General features: G+C 41.0%; 1 protein-coding gene across 3 annotated transcripts; it reads left to right on the top strand.

The window, feature by feature from the left end:
• Nucleotides 1-1,775: 1,775 nt before the first annotated feature.
• Nucleotides 1,776-17,288, top strand: srl (sarcalumenin). Of its 3 annotated transcripts, none has more exons than XM_051388881.1 (7): nucleotides 1,776-1,879; nucleotides 10,263-10,367; nucleotides 10,859-10,954; nucleotides 11,917-11,952; nucleotides 13,258-13,374; nucleotides 13,851-14,084; nucleotides 14,199-17,288. In XM_051388881.1, exons 1-7 carry the CDS (start codon nucleotides 1,819-1,821, stop codon nucleotides 15,017-15,019), a joined length of 1,470 nt encoding a protein of 489 aa, XP_051244841.1. In that variant the 5' UTR covers nucleotides 1,776-1,818; the 3' UTR covers nucleotides 15,020-17,288. The 3 variants fall into 3 exon arrangements, with proteins under 3 accessions (XP_051244841.1, XP_051244840.1, XP_051244842.1); XM_051388880.1 differs by having other exon boundaries at nucleotides 1,804-1,891; XM_051388882.1 differs by lacking the exon at nucleotides 11,917-11,952 and having other exon boundaries at nucleotides 1,804-1,891.
• The last annotated feature ends 1,458 nt before the right edge of the window (nucleotides 17,289-18,746 follow it).

Here is an 18,746-nt window from a genome sequence, read left to right as displayed (position 1 = left end):
TTTGGACTGTCACTGCCACTGGCTGTGGCCCATTCCATTAATGTAGAAGTTGTATGCTTTAACATGAAGTCAGCTTTTGCAGTTTCTTACACAGTAATAATTTATTAAGGTATGCCTCCATAATTACTTGCTAATATGCAGAAACATTCTAGCCAGGATTCGACTACAGTTCAAACCCTTACTGAACTGGTTTGAGGCTTTATAAACTATCAGGCATTATTCATTACTGATAGCTGTTAGTTCACTGTTACTTTTCATTGCCAGTGATAGTAGCATCAAAGCTGCAGCCTACATTTTGAAGACACACTTGGAAAAAGACTGTGACTGATGCCAGCGCTTGTCATCTGTAATTAACAAACCATTAATGTTCACTAAAATTCATAAAAGCTCCTCAAAAGCACAGATTTTCTCATAAACAAATCATCATGACTCTCAGCCACAATCCACTGTCAGTGTAAGTTTCTCAAGATTAAGAGAGTTTTACGCACCAAAATGCACATGCTGTATTGTTTGGACAAGCTTCCTGAGTCATTTGGGATGGACATGCTCGAGTAAGAAACTCCTGCCATATTTGGGGATTAATTTACAGTTGAGATGTTGATTCCCAAGGAATTGCGAGATTATGTTCAGCACAGTGTGCCTGCTTGAGTGTGATAAAGCAGTAATCCGCCTAGCGTTTAGCTGTGTTAGGGATTCCAGGTTTACTCTGGGGTCTTAATGTTCCAGACATACCCTCTCCTCAGCTCTCATCCCTCCCTCGCTCTCTCGCTGTCTTATGATGACTTCCCAACATGGCTGCCAAGTGAGCATTGTGTGTTCCTTACTGGAATAAGGTTGACAGCTCCCTCCAAAGCTAGACTCTCATTTACTTGAAGCACATTTATCGCAGGTAGTATGTGGAGTGAAAAGCAGTAACGTTACAGTAATTTGATCATCGTTCTTTGTAAGGCAAAACAACCATGGCAGCTTATTGTGAAGGAAACACAAGCAAAACACAAGCAAACATCTGCACCAACTTGCCAGCACATGTGCAACAATTTGGGGGAAAAAAGCTGCAAAATGAGAAAACAACCAAATACACAAATGCACTGTAGAAACCGAAAACATAATAAAATACAGATGTTTAAGAAGATGTTTTCCTTCTTTGCATGTGTTTTCTTAAGTTGTAGTGTGTTGAGCTCTTAGGGTTACTGTACCTTTAAAGTTATTCTTTACCTGTCTTAATTGAGGTAATTACATGCTAAAGGAAAAGTTCAACAATCTTGGGTAATACTGTTATTCACTTTCTTGCCAAGGGTTAGACGAGAAGTAAGATGAAAAGACTGACTGATCAATCTTCTCTTCTAACTCTTGGCAAGAAAGCAAAAAAAATGTAAATGCCCCTTTACTAGTTCCCTCAGTGTTAGACTATTGAGCAAACTAGTTTTCCTTTTAAGTCAGTAAACTGTCCTATACTTAGAAGTGTCTTAGAAGGAAAAAATATAGCTACTTCCAGTCTCTGAACACACATTTGTAAAATATTTTTTTCAATTATCAGTGAGAAGTTGAGTGATTCAGCACTGAAACATAAAGCCAGGTCTTGGTGCACTGATGCCGAGGCCCAAGCTGCGACCTCTCTAAAAAGGAGAGTCAGCTGCTTGTACACGTAGAGTCCCTGTGGCATGCTATGACTCCTGCAACACCTCGAACACACGAGATCTCAGCCCCTCCACCAGCTGGCCCTCTCTGTGCCCCGCCTCTTCTTGCTGTATGCCCTTTAACCTTCCTGCCTTGGTATATATAGTCTGTGTGACTATCAGAGTTCTCCTGGCAGCCATCATGAAGGGTACACTCTTGATCTGCTGTTTCCTCTCCCTGCTGCTTTTGCAGGCCACAGCAGGTAAGACTTTTGGTAAGCCTTTTGGGTCAAACATCTGGTTGATTCAGTTTGTTTTATGTAGGTTGGTGCACTGTGGGCACTAGATGTGCTCTTGATGAATGAAACAGTGATGTGGTGTAAGTTTAGAGGCTGGTTTAATGAATGTTAATGAATGCTTGCTTGCTCTGTTAGCTGGATTGTAGTGATTCTTCAGAGAGTCAGAGGCTGTGATTAAGACTGTTGTAGTCATCAGGACGGAACTTTCATATGGCCAAAAGTAGGTAGAATAGGTAGGTTCTTCTGTCCGTTGTGGGGGCAGTTTGGTCAGGAATGGCACTAGCTGAACGGGGAGACAGTGACAGTCATGGGGACACCAGCCGAGGATAGACAGAGACAGAAATGTTACCCTGGTCTTTCTTTGCCACCAAGCAGGACTATTTAAAATCGTTTATAATTAAACTGCTGGCACCCAGTACAAAATGACAAATCAAAGTGTCTCTTTTTAATTATTAAAACCCAAAACAAACACCATACTCTAATACCTGACACTTTTGATGTATGAACAAATGCCTTAGCATACATTTTGGTGACTTTCCGATGGCGAGCAGTTGAGGATTATTCAAACTAGAGTTCAGCCTCTCTTGTGGACTGACAGCATGTCAGCTGTCCTAAAGCATGGCACCAGCTGATGGAAAGTCTTAGTCTAACCAAGGAGAAAACAGCCATGTGGGAGCTTGAATGGACACAGAGCTTTTTTGTCACATTCATAGATGTGATCTCTTTGATTCATTTTTGAATTTTATTTTCTACAACTTGGTTTGGAAGAGTTACTCCACACTTAAAATGCCTATAGGGGGCAACATTTCCTGTGATGAGAACCCATAGCATCATAAACTAGAGGGATCATGACAATCCCACAATAAATAGGATTACATGGCAACCATGGAGTTCAATGTCATAGTGAGAACAACTTCTCCCAGATTACCCATTCTAAAAATGCGAACTGGTCTCTGAGTTTTGACTGGAGGGGCTGGCATTACCCTTGTCTGTCACCCTTGTCCGTCCTTGGGGTGGCGTTCAGCTCCACAGCCTGGGCCCAGGCCTCCATATTCCAGGCTGCTGTCAGGTGTCTAAGATTGGAAGGCCTCCTGAAACCCAACACCGTTCACTACAGTTCCTCCCTCCCTCTGCTCAACTCCCCTTCCCTCCTGACTCCTCACCCCTCCCAGCCCCATGCTTCCCTTTAGATATGCTGCACAGCTGCTGTCACTCTGCACTGTCACAATCGCAATTTATTCCCAGCAGTTGGCCTTGTAGGGACATGCATTCTCCAGGCAGGAGGGGCCTGGCTTTGGCTGCAACTCATGCCTTCATAGACCCCTTCTGCAGGCTCGTGCAGGTGTCTTTTGGTGGCCTCTGTCTGTAAATACACTGCATGTGCATATTGATTTTTTTTTTGCTGCAGAGCACACAGAAGTTTTGATTTCTATACCCGCAGGTGATGGGCAATTATGAGATTCCCTGAACTCCTTGTCCCTCGGTGTGTAATTATTTGTGTTATTGATTAGTTCAATCGCTGTCAGCAGGATCTCCATTGAATTAGCTAATTCTGCAGAGAAGAGCAGAAAGGGTAATCTCCTTCCAAAGGAATGCTTAATCAATTTGCTATTATCATAGTTTGCCTAACAGCCCTGGGCTGTGCATATTTTCTAGTATAAAAAGCAAAGACATTAATGTTGTATCCTAACACTATGATTTAACGAGAAATACAGCTGAAAGCAGCAGCAGAGAAATCTGGTGTGAAATCTAACTCTCATTTCTGTCACATGTCTCACATTTGAAGCCATTTGATTACACCAGCAGCATGCAGTGATTTAACTAATCAATAAGAACTGTATATTTTGAAAGGACACCATGACTTTTGTAATTGAGGACAAGAATCATTTTGGTGTAATGATGCTTTGCTTTGCTCTTCGCACAGTTAGGCATGAGGCTCTGGTGTAGTAGTGTGAACACACCTTCAGGTGCAATAAGGCCTCAAGTGCTTTTCAAATATCTGACTTTGCCATTATATTGCCTTTACAGTCATTTTTCTGCAGCTGATATAATTTCCATTTTTCACGCCAAAGCAAGGAGCAGATGAAACCTGTGTTCTTTTGGTGTGTGAATGGGTCAACATAAGTCATGAGTTTTATGTGGGTCTGACACTGCTCTGTCATGCAGGAGTAAACACAGTTACTATAGAAACTGTTGGGTTATTATAAGGTTGCAAGAAACCCAAGACTAACCAGGTCTTGTGTGAATAGCACTGACTGACCAAGCGAGTATTGAAGCTCTGTTCAGTGTCCGATGTCATATGTGGAGTTTGAGTGTGAAAGGGGTTTTAAAAATCTGTCATTAGTGGAACCTGAGATTCTTTTTTTGATACACAAGTATATCACCGCCTCTTTGGGACCTTGATTAGTTCTTCACACCAGTGTGTTTGTACATGAGTGGTAATACTATCCATCCTCAATACAGTAAAAACATCTTCGGCCTCCTCACTTTGCAGAAGGGAGACTTGGAAATTTGAAAGCGCACTGTCTCCACGTGATTCTCTCTGGTGGCATGTGGCATGTCTGGGACATCCCTACGCTTGTAGTAGTAGAAGGGACACACCAGTCATACTTGAACGTCTTACTACACACCCCCCCAGGCCCAAGGGCACCTGACGTCCTTTCCTGGCTTTCGAACAGGAGAGCAGGGATAGAGTCATCAGATCAACACCTCAGTGTAAGGTGCCTTTGCAACTGGGCCCTCTTTTGAGCCTGTCGCTCAACTTTATGTCTACTTGTCAGTGACTGGTCTAGTGACAACCTTAAAGTCAGTGATTGTTTCTGGTTTTTGAGGGTTTTACTGTAAGACAAAATACACCAACATTTCAATCTAGAAAGTAGTCTGCCTTTTCATGTAAAGACTTTCCATCTGAATTACACACGTTTACAGGACATAGTGTGAAAGTAATGTAGAAGTAATGAAGCCTGAATTATACTGCATTTCTTGTTTAAAACACAGGAGATACAAGGGAAATTGTATTTTATTTGGCGAGTGTCAGTATTATATTTGAGAGTTACATGAGCTGCCCTCGTACAGTAGGTCTCAGTTGATTACCCTGTATATTACACAATCAGCTCTGAGGGATGTGGATGTCTCTGAGTCTCCACACTGACTAAGAGTCAAAACCCTAAAATAGGAGGCAGCCATTCTGCCCCCTCCTCTGTCCATCTTCTGGCCCATTGTGGGTCTATTTTTGACTATGGGAGAGTACTAGCTTCACAAGCTGTGCCACCTGTTGCCATCCGTGGCCTCTTCTCACCACGCCTTGCACAAGCTCTGCTGACTGCTATCACACCTCTAACTATGGCTAGAGGAAGTAGTTATGTATAAATAAATAAAATTTGTAATAAAATCAATACCTCTACATTGATCTTTCCAGTGGAACCCCCTGGCTTTCTGTTTGCCTGAAAGGTTGCCTGAATCCCCCCACGCTCAGGATAAATCATCTGACTGGAGGTTCCAGGCCTGCTGTCCTCATCATGTTCAGTTTAATTCAATTTACATCCACTGTGCTGCAAGCAGAACATGATCCCGGGGTTTTACACATACACAGATACCTAATATATACAGTGTAAATGGAAATGACTGCAGATACATTCTAGCATGTCTACATAAGAAAATAATACACATTAGGGCAAGCCCTGGCTGCAATAAATTATGTATTTTTTAGGTCCGTTTGTAATGTTCAACAATAACTACAACTGTCTGAATTAGTGGTGGTCAGCTCACAAGCTATATTTTTTAATTTGTCTCCATTTTATTTGAACTCTTTCTTGCTATGTATTTGCAGATTAGATAGTAATTGGCTCCATAATTTGTAATATCAAAAACCATTCTGTTACACGTACATGAACAACTAAAACTACAGCGGAGCAACGTGAAAAGGTGTTTATATGTATATATTCGAATATCTGGAGAAAGAAAAGGTGATCTTTAAACTCGAGCAACATATTTGCACAGAAGTTTCAAAAACCTACAGTAGTTGATTGGCATTCTTTCTGATGATTGAATAGCTTCCACACAAGGATCTATAGTTGAGGCATGACTTACCCAGCCGCTGAGGCCGTGGTAGGCTTAAATCACCAACATTCCTACTGGATGTGCTGATGCCGCCAGAATGTTTCTCCAAACTGAGGGAGGGTTGTGTGGCAACGGGCTCACTGAGGACACATGGTCCTAGGCACAGATGTCCGGGGTTCAACTCTCCTGGCGCCTGCAGGGTTAATTTTGAGCGCTGATGCAAGGGCTGCCCACTGCGGGCAACACTGCCTCTCTGATCTTTGCAGACCTCTGTCCCAGGGTTTCCATCAGGGATTGACTGGATCGGGAGGTGTTAACACGTTCACAGCAGTTAAGGCCCACTCAAGAGGGTGGTGTTAAAAGACAAGACTCTTCTGAGTGATGAGTCAAGTTACAGAAGCTTGAGTAACCTTTCAGTGCTGCAGGGATGTGCCTGGTACATTGAAGAGATTAAATCTGTTCCTCAAAAGCCACTTTAGCCTCAAAAACTCCTCTGACACTGACAAAAAAATGCTTCCTCACTTTGTAATCCCATTTTGTGCTAAATCTTCACCAAGTGTTCGTTCACATGATTTTAATTCCTTCGTCCCTTTGATTCAATTTGACATTACACATAACTTGTGCCACGACGAGTATCGGGGGTTGCAAAATGGCTGCCATGTATCACTGATGCTGATACAAGATGAAATCACTTACTGTTGTTTCTAAAAAATCATATAAACAAATGCAATTTTGCATGGGCATGTAGCAATAATCAGATCTATACTGGCTAAAGAAAAAAGGATGAACCATATTCTCTTGCATTGTTTTGGCAATAGCTGCTGTACATCCTCTTTTCTTATCACCCCATCCTTCAGTACCTCCATGAAAATACCCATTGAGCATAAAGACTTAACACATAGCCTCTTACATATTTAATTACTAAATAACATATAGATTAGTATAGATTAGTTACTGAATCTTTGTAGGGATTGCAGTATTACTCATACCCTCCTTTTATTCTGGCTGCTAACCTTTTGGCTTCTCTTGTTCTTGCACCGTGCTGGGAGCAACATTACACAGGCTTATTTTTAGCAGGTTGACTCGGGGAGAATCAGCAATGCTGCGTTGTTCCTCTAACCAGCAGTGTGTGTCACTGCTGCCACACTGCAAATGAGCAACTGTCGGGGGTTTTCAGTTAAAGTGTGTGTCATTTTGGGGGGTCTTTTATGGTCATTATATTATTGTTTAGCTGTGCACATAGTGAAAATCTTGTTTGGGCTTTCTTGTGGTGTGATAAGCTATTAAACGACTTTGCCTTTAGATAGGACAGCTGAAGAGTGAAGGGAAAGGGGGAGCGAGAGGGGTTGACATGTAGCAAAGAGCCGCAGGTCGGACTCGAACACATGGCCCCTGCAGCATAGACTGAGCTTTGGTACAAGAGGCGCCAGCTCTCCCAGGTGAGCTACCATGGCACAGCAGAAAGGACACTTTGTATCTCATTTGTACCTTTATTGACTCTAGTTCATTATATTGAATGTAAATCTATTTATACTTTAAAAACCCCTTCATAAATGTAAACACGTTTGCTTCAGCTTCAGCTTGTAAACAAACAAGCCTTCAGATGATTTTACTTGTCATTTGATGCATCCCCCACCTTTTGGCAAAAGCAACGCGCCATTCTGACTCTTGGCCAGAAACACTAGAAGTCATTGGCCACATGGTCAGTGGCTGTACTTCAGGTTAGGCTGCAGAATACCACAACAGTTGCTGCCCTCTGAGAAGGTGGAGTTTTTCCACATTGATTTATAATACATATGTTTGTGTAGAAAAACAGCTATAGAGCTAATCCTTGGAGCAATTTAGCACCATGGCTGAAGACTGTGAAATGTGCAGAAAGTCAGAGATGATTATTGTATAGCTCTTTTAGTGCATCATTGCTTTGTGATGAGAAAAACCCTTCTCAATAAAGAGAAGGAAGTCATTTTGTTCAAATCTCACTGAAACAGGAGTGTTGATATTTATTATCAAAAATACACCTCTGCAGTCACAAAGCTTAACAGTGACATGTGGTAGGGTTGGATGTTACTGTTCATAACAGTAGAGTAGTGTTTATAAAGTGTCACATCTGTTGGACAAGTCCCAGATCAATACGCTATGGTGACCGTAAGATGAATCTGTATCTGAACATAAATTTATCAAGGTTTCTCGCCCTCTCGTCTGCAATTGTAACCCCGTAAAAAAAATATTTTACCTTCCCCCACCAAATGCTTCACCTATGCAAAAGTCAGTTCTAGATTTTATTGCACAGTTACGTGGTTCCTTGCCAGCCACCAGATCAGAGGGTCGTGCCCTGGGAAACAACGCAAACCTTTTATGCTCCTCCACGCAGGCCTGCATGTAGTACTATAGTTTAGTTAAAACTTCAATGTTGAAAGGAGGTCAAGAAATATACAGCTAAGGAGATTATATCAAACTTTCTAGTTTGTTTTAAGATCGAGCCAAGGATTGATTTTAAACCATGTTAATATGTTGCCTGTGACAGTAAACTGAATTTAACTGTGCTGTGCTGACAGGAAGTATGCAGATGATGTGTTTATATAACCAGATCAATATTCAGATTATGCCATGTGTTTTACAGAGTCTGATTTACAATTGAACGACTGCTATGTAATCATCCCTACAGCTGCTATCAGCTTTAATATTCCACTAACATGCTGTAAATACCTTTAAAATTCCCTAACAACTCTATTAGGGGAGTGTCTGGTTGCTTGGATACTAAGACCCATAACTCCCCAGGGCATGGAAGTGTGAACCAGGAAGACTTCCCAACTGTTTCTATATATAGCTCATAGCCGTAGCAGGTTTGTCTGAACTGTGTGGGAGGTGTTACAGGGGGGTCTGCTCTGAGGTCTGGGCACACAAGGACAGGCCTCACAGTGCATTAGGTCTGTGATAGGTGGATAAATATAGAAGAGAAAAGACAGAGGACTGCACATCATTGTCTCATCATGTATATCACTGATGGGAACACTCAGTCCAGCTCCCCTCCCAGTCCGTTATGAAACTGGGGAAGTCCCCCTGTCTCTCTCTCTGTGTCTCTCTTATCTTTGCTGTTGTTATAAAGCCCATGGCGATGCCAAACAAATGTCTTTGTCTGTTTATTTTCAGCATTTGCTCTCTAAATTAAGAACTGATTGTACTAACAGCTGTGATCTAAGCAATCTGATATATGTTCAAAAGTGGACATGACACACTGGTGAGCGGATATGTTCTCTCAGATGCACTCTCTCTCTCTCTCTCTCTCTCTCTCTCTCTCACACACACACACACACACACACACACACACACACACACACACACACAAGGCATTGAGATACCACATGCACATATGTTCTGGGGTGCAAAAATGAAAGCCAATTACAAAAGCACCAAATGTAATGTATATGCATTGAAGGAAGGTCACCAATTTTTTGCATAGAGAATTAGACTTTGTTCTACTTCAAACTTTTTTGATGAAAACTAGAGGTTTGTTTAATCCTTTTTGTAGATTTGTTTTGTATGTTTTAAGAAAAGTTATATTTAAAGACTAATTTCACCACAATTTAATATTAAAACTGAGGGATGTGTAGTTCGCACACAGGGTGAAGTTATGTCTTGTTATTTACAGTGTTATGTTCAAAACACAGAAATAAAGATCTCCAGAAACCCTTCGTCTGCCACACTGCCATCACCAACAAGTATCTGTTATTTGTGCATGGCTAATTGTCTTGTCAGACACTTTGCAGACATTCTATGGGCGCTGTCATGCAGTGAATACTCTTAAGGCTTTGTTTTTATAAGATAACGGTAAGACAGATGGAAGTGAAGACAGAAGAAAAGATGATGTAGAAGGATCATCTGGTGTACAAGTGGCTGCAGTTGACTTCTCAGGTTTAGAATATTTGATCACGTGACAGCTCAAATATCTGATGTTTCTGAATTAATATTGGCATCCAGTGCAAAACTGTTACCCGGCATTGATTATCAATGATTATCAATCATCTCTGCGTCCCAGCAATGGTGATCGATATTGAGATGCAGGATGTATTGATGGATCCAGACATAGCAGCACTGTTGGCCTCTGTAGCTTAGCTCCATTGAACATGTATGACTGGCTGTCATCAGCCCCAGTGTGAGCTTCATAAAGAAACTATCAACTGGACTGGTTTGCACCAAATCTGGCCACCTGTGTCCAATTTGTTTGACCATTAAAAACATACACTTGGGCCTGGAAGCAAGTTAAATTATGCTATTGTTGTTTTTACAGAAGAAGAAGAAGAAGAAGAAGATGTCACCTCCGTCCTCAGAGACAGATCTCACATCGATGAGACGCTGCGGCTTGCAACTGAGGAAAAAGCAGGAGACTATGCAGGTGAGTTATTTTTTATTTTTTTTTGTAAAGCTCTGTGCTTAGACAACTTACAAATGCCATCCTAATTTTTTATTATTTATGCAGCTCATTTTCAAGGAAGGTGGTTGGTTATTATTAGAGTGCATAATAAATAGAAGCATGTTCTAGGCCAAGGCTCACACAAACAAAAGTCTAAGGGGTCATGAGACTTTTCCTAAATTTTCACTGACACCGCCTGTAAACCATTAATATGTGAAACATGTAGCAAATGGTCCCAAGCAGATATTCCCTAATTTTAAGGGGTTATAGGGCAAAAAAGATTGGGACCCATTGTTCCAAGTTCCATAGGAGCTGTGGCAATTTTTGTGCTCAAGAGAAATGTACAAAATTCTCCGACTTTAATTCCCTCTCCTTCTTCTCCATTGTGGCTTATCAAATTGTCCCTCCTTCTTTTTTAACAACTTCTAATAACACCTTTATCATTCTTTTCTCTCTTTCTTCTTGTCCTCCAGCGGCTCTAGAGAGGTTGCGGAAGATCTACCACACGTCCATCAAACCAATGGAGCAGGCCTACAAGTACAATGAGCTGAGGCAGCACGAGATCTCAGGTATCGCTGAGGATTTGGCTTCGTCTGCACTTTGTTCTGATGTGTGGGTTTTTCTGTTTGGGTTGCTTTAGTGACTGATTTGTTGACTTGTTTGTACACACACACATCATCCTCACACCAACGGAAAGATCTTATTTAATTTTTCATATTTAATTTTTGAATTCTCTGTGGTTTTATTGTATGTTATTACTTTTCTTTGGGCTCTCAGGCTCACTGTTATATGGGGTTATGGGCTGTTTATTATTTTTAATTGTATAAATACATTTATAGTCATTTAGTCATTTTTAGGCTCTAGGGCACAGACATAGTAACACTATATATTCATATTTAGTTTTACTCCCACTTCCCTAAAACATTGTTGGTCCAGGAAAAAGATATAATATAATTTTGTCTAAATCACTCCATTCATGCTACTTTAAAATATTTCTTCCCCTTTTCTTCTATTCCATCTTTTTTCTCCCAAAATAATTTAATGTTCCTGTTTGTTTGTTATTTAATGGCTTTGCAATGTCTATTGTTTCTTCACTATAAGTTCCACACTATAAGCTGCACATTGAACTGCCAACAACAAACTCTACTTTCCCACAATGAAACAAATCTCGCCCTCTTGTGGCCTTTCAGGCTTGGCATGCATGCAAACTTGTACCACTTGCAGCATTCCTCTAAATAAACATTTATTTTTTGTAGAAAAGAGCACAAAACTATACAGACAAAAAGATTCACCTGACCACAAATGTACACCATCCATTTGTAGACGACCATGTTTGACACATTAGGTCAAATATGAGACTAGACCTCCCACCCATTCCTGCACATTGTTACTCTACCCCTCCCTGTTTCTCCTAGAAACCTCACACCCTCACGCCTCACTCTCCTCCACCTCCTCTTCCCTTCACTTCTCTGTACTCCACCCTCTCCTGTCCTTCCCCATGTCCATCCCCTCCGCTCCCCTCATCTAACAGCCTACCCTGGACGAACCCTGGGGGACTCAGCCACAGGTGGGTGCGGGCAGGGCTTACCTGTGCATGGCACTGCCTGAAGTGCTCATCCCTTTCCTTTCCCCCTTTATTTGTCCTCACACATTTGTGAGTCACTTGAATCGAAATAAACACTTCACTGCTTACCATGTTTCACTTTGAGAGACACCCAATATAACATGGCTGACTGGGGGTTGTCAAAGTGATCCATAGGTGAAAAGTGCAACCCATGGAGAGCAGTGCAGCAGCAGTTTTATTCCCGATGTGAATCAAAATTTATTTTCTCTTTCTTGATTTACTAATTCAAAATTTCAACCAAAACTCAATTTTCTTATTAAAGAATTAAAAGGGAAGAAATGTAAATAAAACATACATTTTAAGCTTGTTAGTGTTGAGGCATTAACAGTCAGTATTTGCAGAGAGACTGAGCATTAAATTGTGTAGTTAAGGTGTAAAATATAAAATATGGAGGGGGTTGCATGTGCAGTTCTGGCTTTAGCAAATGACACACAGGTTTGCGGGGGGTGGGGGGGTGGGAAAGGGTGGTCAGTGTTTGGCTGGGAGTGAATTTACTGACTCTTAGCCACACCTGAATATTTTTAAAAGCGGTAGTTATTTCGATTTTTCACTTGGTATTATTTGGTTTTCTTTGGAAATTATATTTTCTCTTTTTTCTTTTCTTAAAAAAACTCTGTTGAGTTCATTCAAGTTTGGACCAGTAGCTACAACAGAACTTTCTTGTGCCCCACAACCCTGACACCGTGTCCACTCACAACACACATCACAGCTTGTTATGAGATATGCAACTTGCTCTGAAAGCCTTGCCCTGTCTAGTCTTATGTCAGAGGAATGGCACTGCCGTGTGTCGTGTGTCACTGAGATATGGCTGAAATTCTTCTAATGCTATTAAACAGGCCTAACAGCTTCAATACATGTTTCTTTTCCTATCTTTCTTTTCATTTTGTTTCTCAGTCTTACAAATTATCCCTCTGTGCTCTAGACTCAGCGTGACAGTAACTGACATGCTTCTTGGTGTCTCTCAGAGTACAGTTCATCCCAAAAACCGACACAGAATACATTTTGGAGGAATTGTTGTTTTGCTTAAACTATAGCCTTTTATAAAGCACAGAAGGAAATGGAGACTGTAGCAAACACTGGCTTCGTTTGTTCTCATACCTTTTCTTATCAGCAACAAATAAAAGCTCATCATAACTGGTTATTTTATCATTTCTCATGTAAAATTTGGGATGAACTTGTGAGGATCTTTGTCATCATTTGGCCATCCTGCTGAGATTTTAATCACTGTTGTCTGTCCTTTCCCAACAGATGGAGAGATTACCTCCAAGCCCATGGTGCTGTTCCTAGGACCCTGGAGTGTAGGGAAGTCCTCCATGATCAATTACCTCCTGGGCATGCACGACAGCCCCTATCAGCTCTACACAGGTATGTTACACTGATTTTCTTTCTTTGAATTAGCAATAAACAGTGTTTTATGTTGTAATCCTTTGTACTATAATCCAGTAAGGATGAAGAAACCCTAAAATGCCATCATAAATCTACAGGACCATTTAAGGGGGCAGCTGCCTTATCTAAATGTTACAGGTGTGTGAGTGCAAGAATTTCATTGTGATTATCCAGTGGATAGACAGCACCACTGAGATTTAAAAAACAATGGGTCCATGACATTTTAGCACCATTGTTTAATTTAAAGTGGCTATAATGAATATTCTTATTATGACCATGTGAAAACAATGGTTGAAGGGGACACACATCGAGAATCTGTAACTGCTAGATATAAATAAAAGAGTGATGACGTCAATGTTTTATTCACAGCTGCCCACAAGTGGCCCAAAAAATCAGTAATTGCAGCCATTGTTTTGTTACTATTCTTGCTAATCTCTCCCTCAATTTGTCTTTAGGAGCTGAGCCTACTACCTCTGAGTTCACTGTAATTATGCACGGGGAGAAGATCCGCTCTGTTGAGGGTATTGTTATGGCAGCGGACAGCTCTCGGTCTTTCTCTCCCCTGGAGAAGTTTGGCCAAAATTTCCTGGAAAAGCTGATCGGTATTGAGATGCCCCACAAGCTGCTGGAACGTGTGACCTTTGTGGACACACCAGGAATCATTGAGAACCGGAAACAGCAGGAGAGAGGTAAAATAGAGAGTTTTACCTTCAGTTTGCAGATTTTTACATACCACCATTTATACAAAGCAGCTGGCTGCATATATGTATTTAGTGGTTAACTCATTTCCTTCTTCTGTCCAGGCTACCCTTTCAATGATGTTTGCCAGTGGTTCATTGACCGTGCTGACCTGATCTTCGTGGTGTTTGATCCCACCAAGCTGGACGTTGGCCTGGAGCTGGAGATGCTCTTCCGGCAGTTGAAGGGTCGTGAATCCCAGATCCGCATCATCCTAAACAAGGCTGACAACCTGGCCACCCAGGACTTAATGAGAGTCTACGGGGCACTTTTCTGGAGCTTGGCTCCTCTCATCAATGTGACTGAACCACCCCGCGTTTACGTCAGCTCCTTCTGGCCATACGATTATGCACCTGACACCAGCCGTGAGCTCTTCAAGCGAGAGGAAATCTCCCTCCTGGAAGATCTGAACCAGGTTATTGAAAACCGCATGGAAAACAAAATTGCCTTCATCCGCCAGCATGGCATCCGCGTGCGCATCCATGGCCTGCTGGTAGACCGTTACGTCCAGACCTTTAAAGAGAAGATGAGCTTCTTCAGTGACCCTGAACTGGTCTTCAAGGAGATTGTGGATGACCCAGACAAGTTCTACATTTTCAAATCCATCCTAGCCAAGACCAACGTCAGCAAGTTTGACCTGCCCAACCGCGATGCTTACCGTGACTTCTTTGGCATCAACCCGGTCACCAACTTCAAGCCTCTGACTGCTCAGTGCTCCTACATGGGAGGCTGCCTGCTGGAAAAGATTGAGAGGGCAATCACCAATGAGCTGCCTGCCCTTCTGAGCAGCATTAACTCTGGCAAGCAGCCTGGCCTGTCCTCCTGCGAGGCTACTGGTTGTGGTGAGAAGCCAAAGAATCGCTACCGGAAGAACGGAGGAAAATAAAATAACTTGAGTAGGGGAAGTAAGAAGAGAAGGGGTCTGGTGGAAGCCAACCCTGCTTTTGTCAGAACGCCTGTATTGTTGAAGAGACGGAGGAGATGAGATTAGTGTTTGTTTTTTTTCCTCAGGAGAATATGGGGAGGTGCATTTAGGGACTGTGGGAATGAGGTAGATAGAGGGAGGGAAGCATCATTGTTTGATAAGGCAGCTTAAGGACACAAGTGCTGAAGAAATGAGAACATGCCACTGATCACTGAGTTTTGTTAAAATACACGCCCTCCTATCTCCCTTGCACAGTGGACTGTCTGGGATTTGGGGGTTGGGGAAGAAATTATGTGAAGAAACACAGAAATGAAAAAAAAAAGCAAGATCAAATAAAAATTGAAAATCCTGAGACTGAAAACAGTCAAATACCAGCTCCCTTGTATGTGAATAAAATGGGAAAAGTGGAAACAGGAGTTGCAAATTTGTGTTGTAAAATTTTGAGAATTGCATTGCAGAAAGTCAATTCCATAAGCTTCAGAAGCTGTTTTTGAAGTAGCCTTTTTGTGGGTGCTACACAAAACCATTGTGTTTGGGTAGTCATCCAAACCTTGATTTTGACATAGATTAACATTAACATTGCATGTTAGACGTCACATCTTATTTAACAGATGCATGAATGTCCTTCTAACATAAAGTTTAAGTAATATTTCTTCATGTAACTGAAACCTGAACCAACCCTGCCATGCAACGAATGAGGCCTTTTTTTTCTTAGTTTTATACGCTCATCAGTCCTGGTTGTTGACAACCTGTGAAATGAGCACTGTATTGGAAGCAGAGGTCAGGGTTCAAGGGTCAGAGTCTTCAGAGCAGGGTGGGTATTTTCATTCTGCTTCACTTCTTAACTGATATTACTGTTTCTGTTTGCGTCTATAAATTTGCCAGTCTTTGTCATAAATTCAATATGTGTTATGATTTTTTTTTTTCCTTGAAAGATAAGCTTACCAGCTTTTTTAAGCTGAATGACCACAAAAAAATAACACATGAAGGATGTGTTTGAATTATAGTTGCCTTTAGCTATTTCTTCTGCCATTTCTTCTGCAGGTTAGAAAGCTATTTATTGATTTTTCTGTGTAAACTTTCCAAATGGGCATTGAAGTAGGCTGTGTATGTGTACTGAACCATCCTGCTACACTATTTTACAAACCATCACTGCAAGATTACTGTATGATAGTGGATTTCCTTTGTGGGCTGGAGGTAAAGGTGAAGTGGAGGACTCATGAGTTGACCCCTGACCTCTGTGAGAAAAAGGAAGCCCCGAATACTAACCTTTACACCCACAATGGTTTTGCAGTGATACGTGTCATAGCTGCGAGTTCTTATGCAAGCCTACCTCAATGAACTTCCCAGGAGTATGGCGTGGTAAAATTGCTTAAAATAGTTCGACATTTTGGGAAAGACACTTATTTGACGCCAGACAAATTCTTGGAAGGGCGCGGTCACCTCCTGGTCCCCAGGAAGACTCATAACCCCTCCTAAGACTGCAATGTGACGCTTTTACATTGCAGTGTTTGTACAGATTAAGTAAACGAGATATAATACGCTAATTAGGGAGTTTTAGAAGTATTAGCAAAGCTAAGCTAACCAGCTGCTGACTCCACCTAAATATGAAAGAGAGAGACATGAAAGTGGTATCAATCTACCAAAATGTCAAACTATTGCTTTAAATGAGTCCTAATTTATAAAAGAAGGTAAGTAGTAATAACTACAGCTCCAAAAAAGCACCAGTTTAACTCTTGGACAAATGCACTGTCCTCCCTCACTAACACCGCAGTGAACAGTATTCAGTAACAGTAACTAAAATCTGAAGCATAATGAAGAAGAAAAGGGAGCTAATGAAATTAATCTCACATTTGCTTAATTTTCTGTTTTTTCTTTGAGTGTGAGTACTCCACTGGATGTGTTTAGTATGTTTACGCTGCAGATCCAGAACATGCCCACTAGAGAGTGCTGTGTAAAAGTGTAAAAAGTTTTACAGACCACTAACTAACTCTCATCATGGCAATAGTTTATAGTGGGGGTTGTAGCTTGGGCTAATGGCGTTGTGTGGTTGTGATTTTGGTATATTTCGGTATCAGTTATCTTAATTTACCTGTGAATTAGATCTGGAATGGATGTGTGTCCCATTAAAGTAGTTTTTGATTCACTTTTTTTGTTTTGGTATACAATTAAAATTAATCTTGGCCCAATTTTGAAAGCTTGATCATCAAGAATAAAGATTTCTGATTGACTGGGTAGTGAAACTTTGTGGTTATTTTGATAAAAATATCAAACCTTAATCAGGGAGACTCAAACAAGAAACCAGAAAGATTCAAACTTCCAGGCTGAGTTTTCTTTTTTTCTGTATCTCTCTCTCAATCTTGCTTATACAACTCTCTAGCACAACTCTGCCTACATTCATGTCCCTGTTTCTTTTCCCTCTATTACACCCTCTGGTCAAGAGTCTGGACAGTCTCTTACTTTTGGGTTTAACAGGATGGTTTTATCCTGTAGCTGCAATGCACCAACAATTTGTTGTGACTGGAAGTGGGGAGGGGTGTGTGTGGTTAATGGAGTGTGTATATATTTGGGTGTGAAGGTAGGAAAATCGGCTCTAGGTTATGCACCAACACTCCCCTATAAACATGTTAAAAATAAAAATGTTTCTCTGTGAGTGTATTTCCACGCTTCCTCAAACATTATTTTGCATAGATTTTGAAGAGCCTAACTTGCAAATGGAAAAACAGGATTCACAAGTTCACAAGTACTAAAACACAACGCCAACAGCAATTTGGGGGCTTGGTGAACCTCATGAACTAAACAGTTTTTTTAAATAAATTAATTAATTAGACATTTCTGAGTTTTAGGTACATGCAAAACAGACATATGCTTGTATCAACAAATACACAGATCATAATTTAATAAGTAGGCCTGCAAAACCACATACACACAGGCACACACACACACACACACACACACACACACACACACACACACACACACACACACACACACACACATTTAATACATTATTGTGTCTTGTTGAGTGTAAATGATCTGTGTTTTTAGACTTTTTTCACTCTGGTGCTTTGAAACTTGCCACTTCTCTGTGCAAATTAGCTCTAATGAGAGCTAACCCCAAAACTGAAGATTGTAAGTCATACACAGAACTTAATGTAGAGGAAATCTTTTAATTTCTCTCATAAATTACATGCTTTTGTTTGTTTGTTTGTTTATTTGTCCCACTGCATGCAGTTAGATCGCAGGAGGGGCATCCTCACAATATACAGTGAAACTACTGTACTGTCTACGGAGGGCTGATGCTTAATATTTCTCTCAAGCTATTGAATAGAGAATAGAAAATAAGGTTACTGTGCTGCCTGAGCACTTTTTTTTTAATAATCGTGCAATACAGAATTTAGTCTGTCTTTATGTGCTGACTTGAATATTTCCATCCTTCATAGCAACCTTAATATAATCCGATATTTCTATTACATTTACAGTGAGTGTTTGGAGAAGTTTAGTGACCTTGTATTTTAGAATACAGTGGTTTCACTTAAATATAATGTACTCCCCTTCCCTCCAATGTGATCTCTTTTTGTTTGCATCTATATAAAAAAGACAGTGGGGGAAAAAAAATATTTTTTTTCTGAAGGTAAAGGGCAGAGGGGTGGATAAGACAGAAAGGTGGAGGGGCTTCATCTCTCAG

The sequence above is a fragment of the Dicentrarchus labrax genome, unplaced genomic scaffold (genome assembly GCF_905237075.1).
Source record: "Dicentrarchus labrax unplaced genomic scaffold, dlabrax2021, whole genome shotgun sequence".
NCBI lineage: Eukaryota > Metazoa > Chordata > Actinopteri > Moronidae > Dicentrarchus > Dicentrarchus labrax.
The sequence above is the reverse complement of the archived record's forward strand: the minus strand, read 5'-3'. Positions and strand labels throughout refer to the sequence as shown.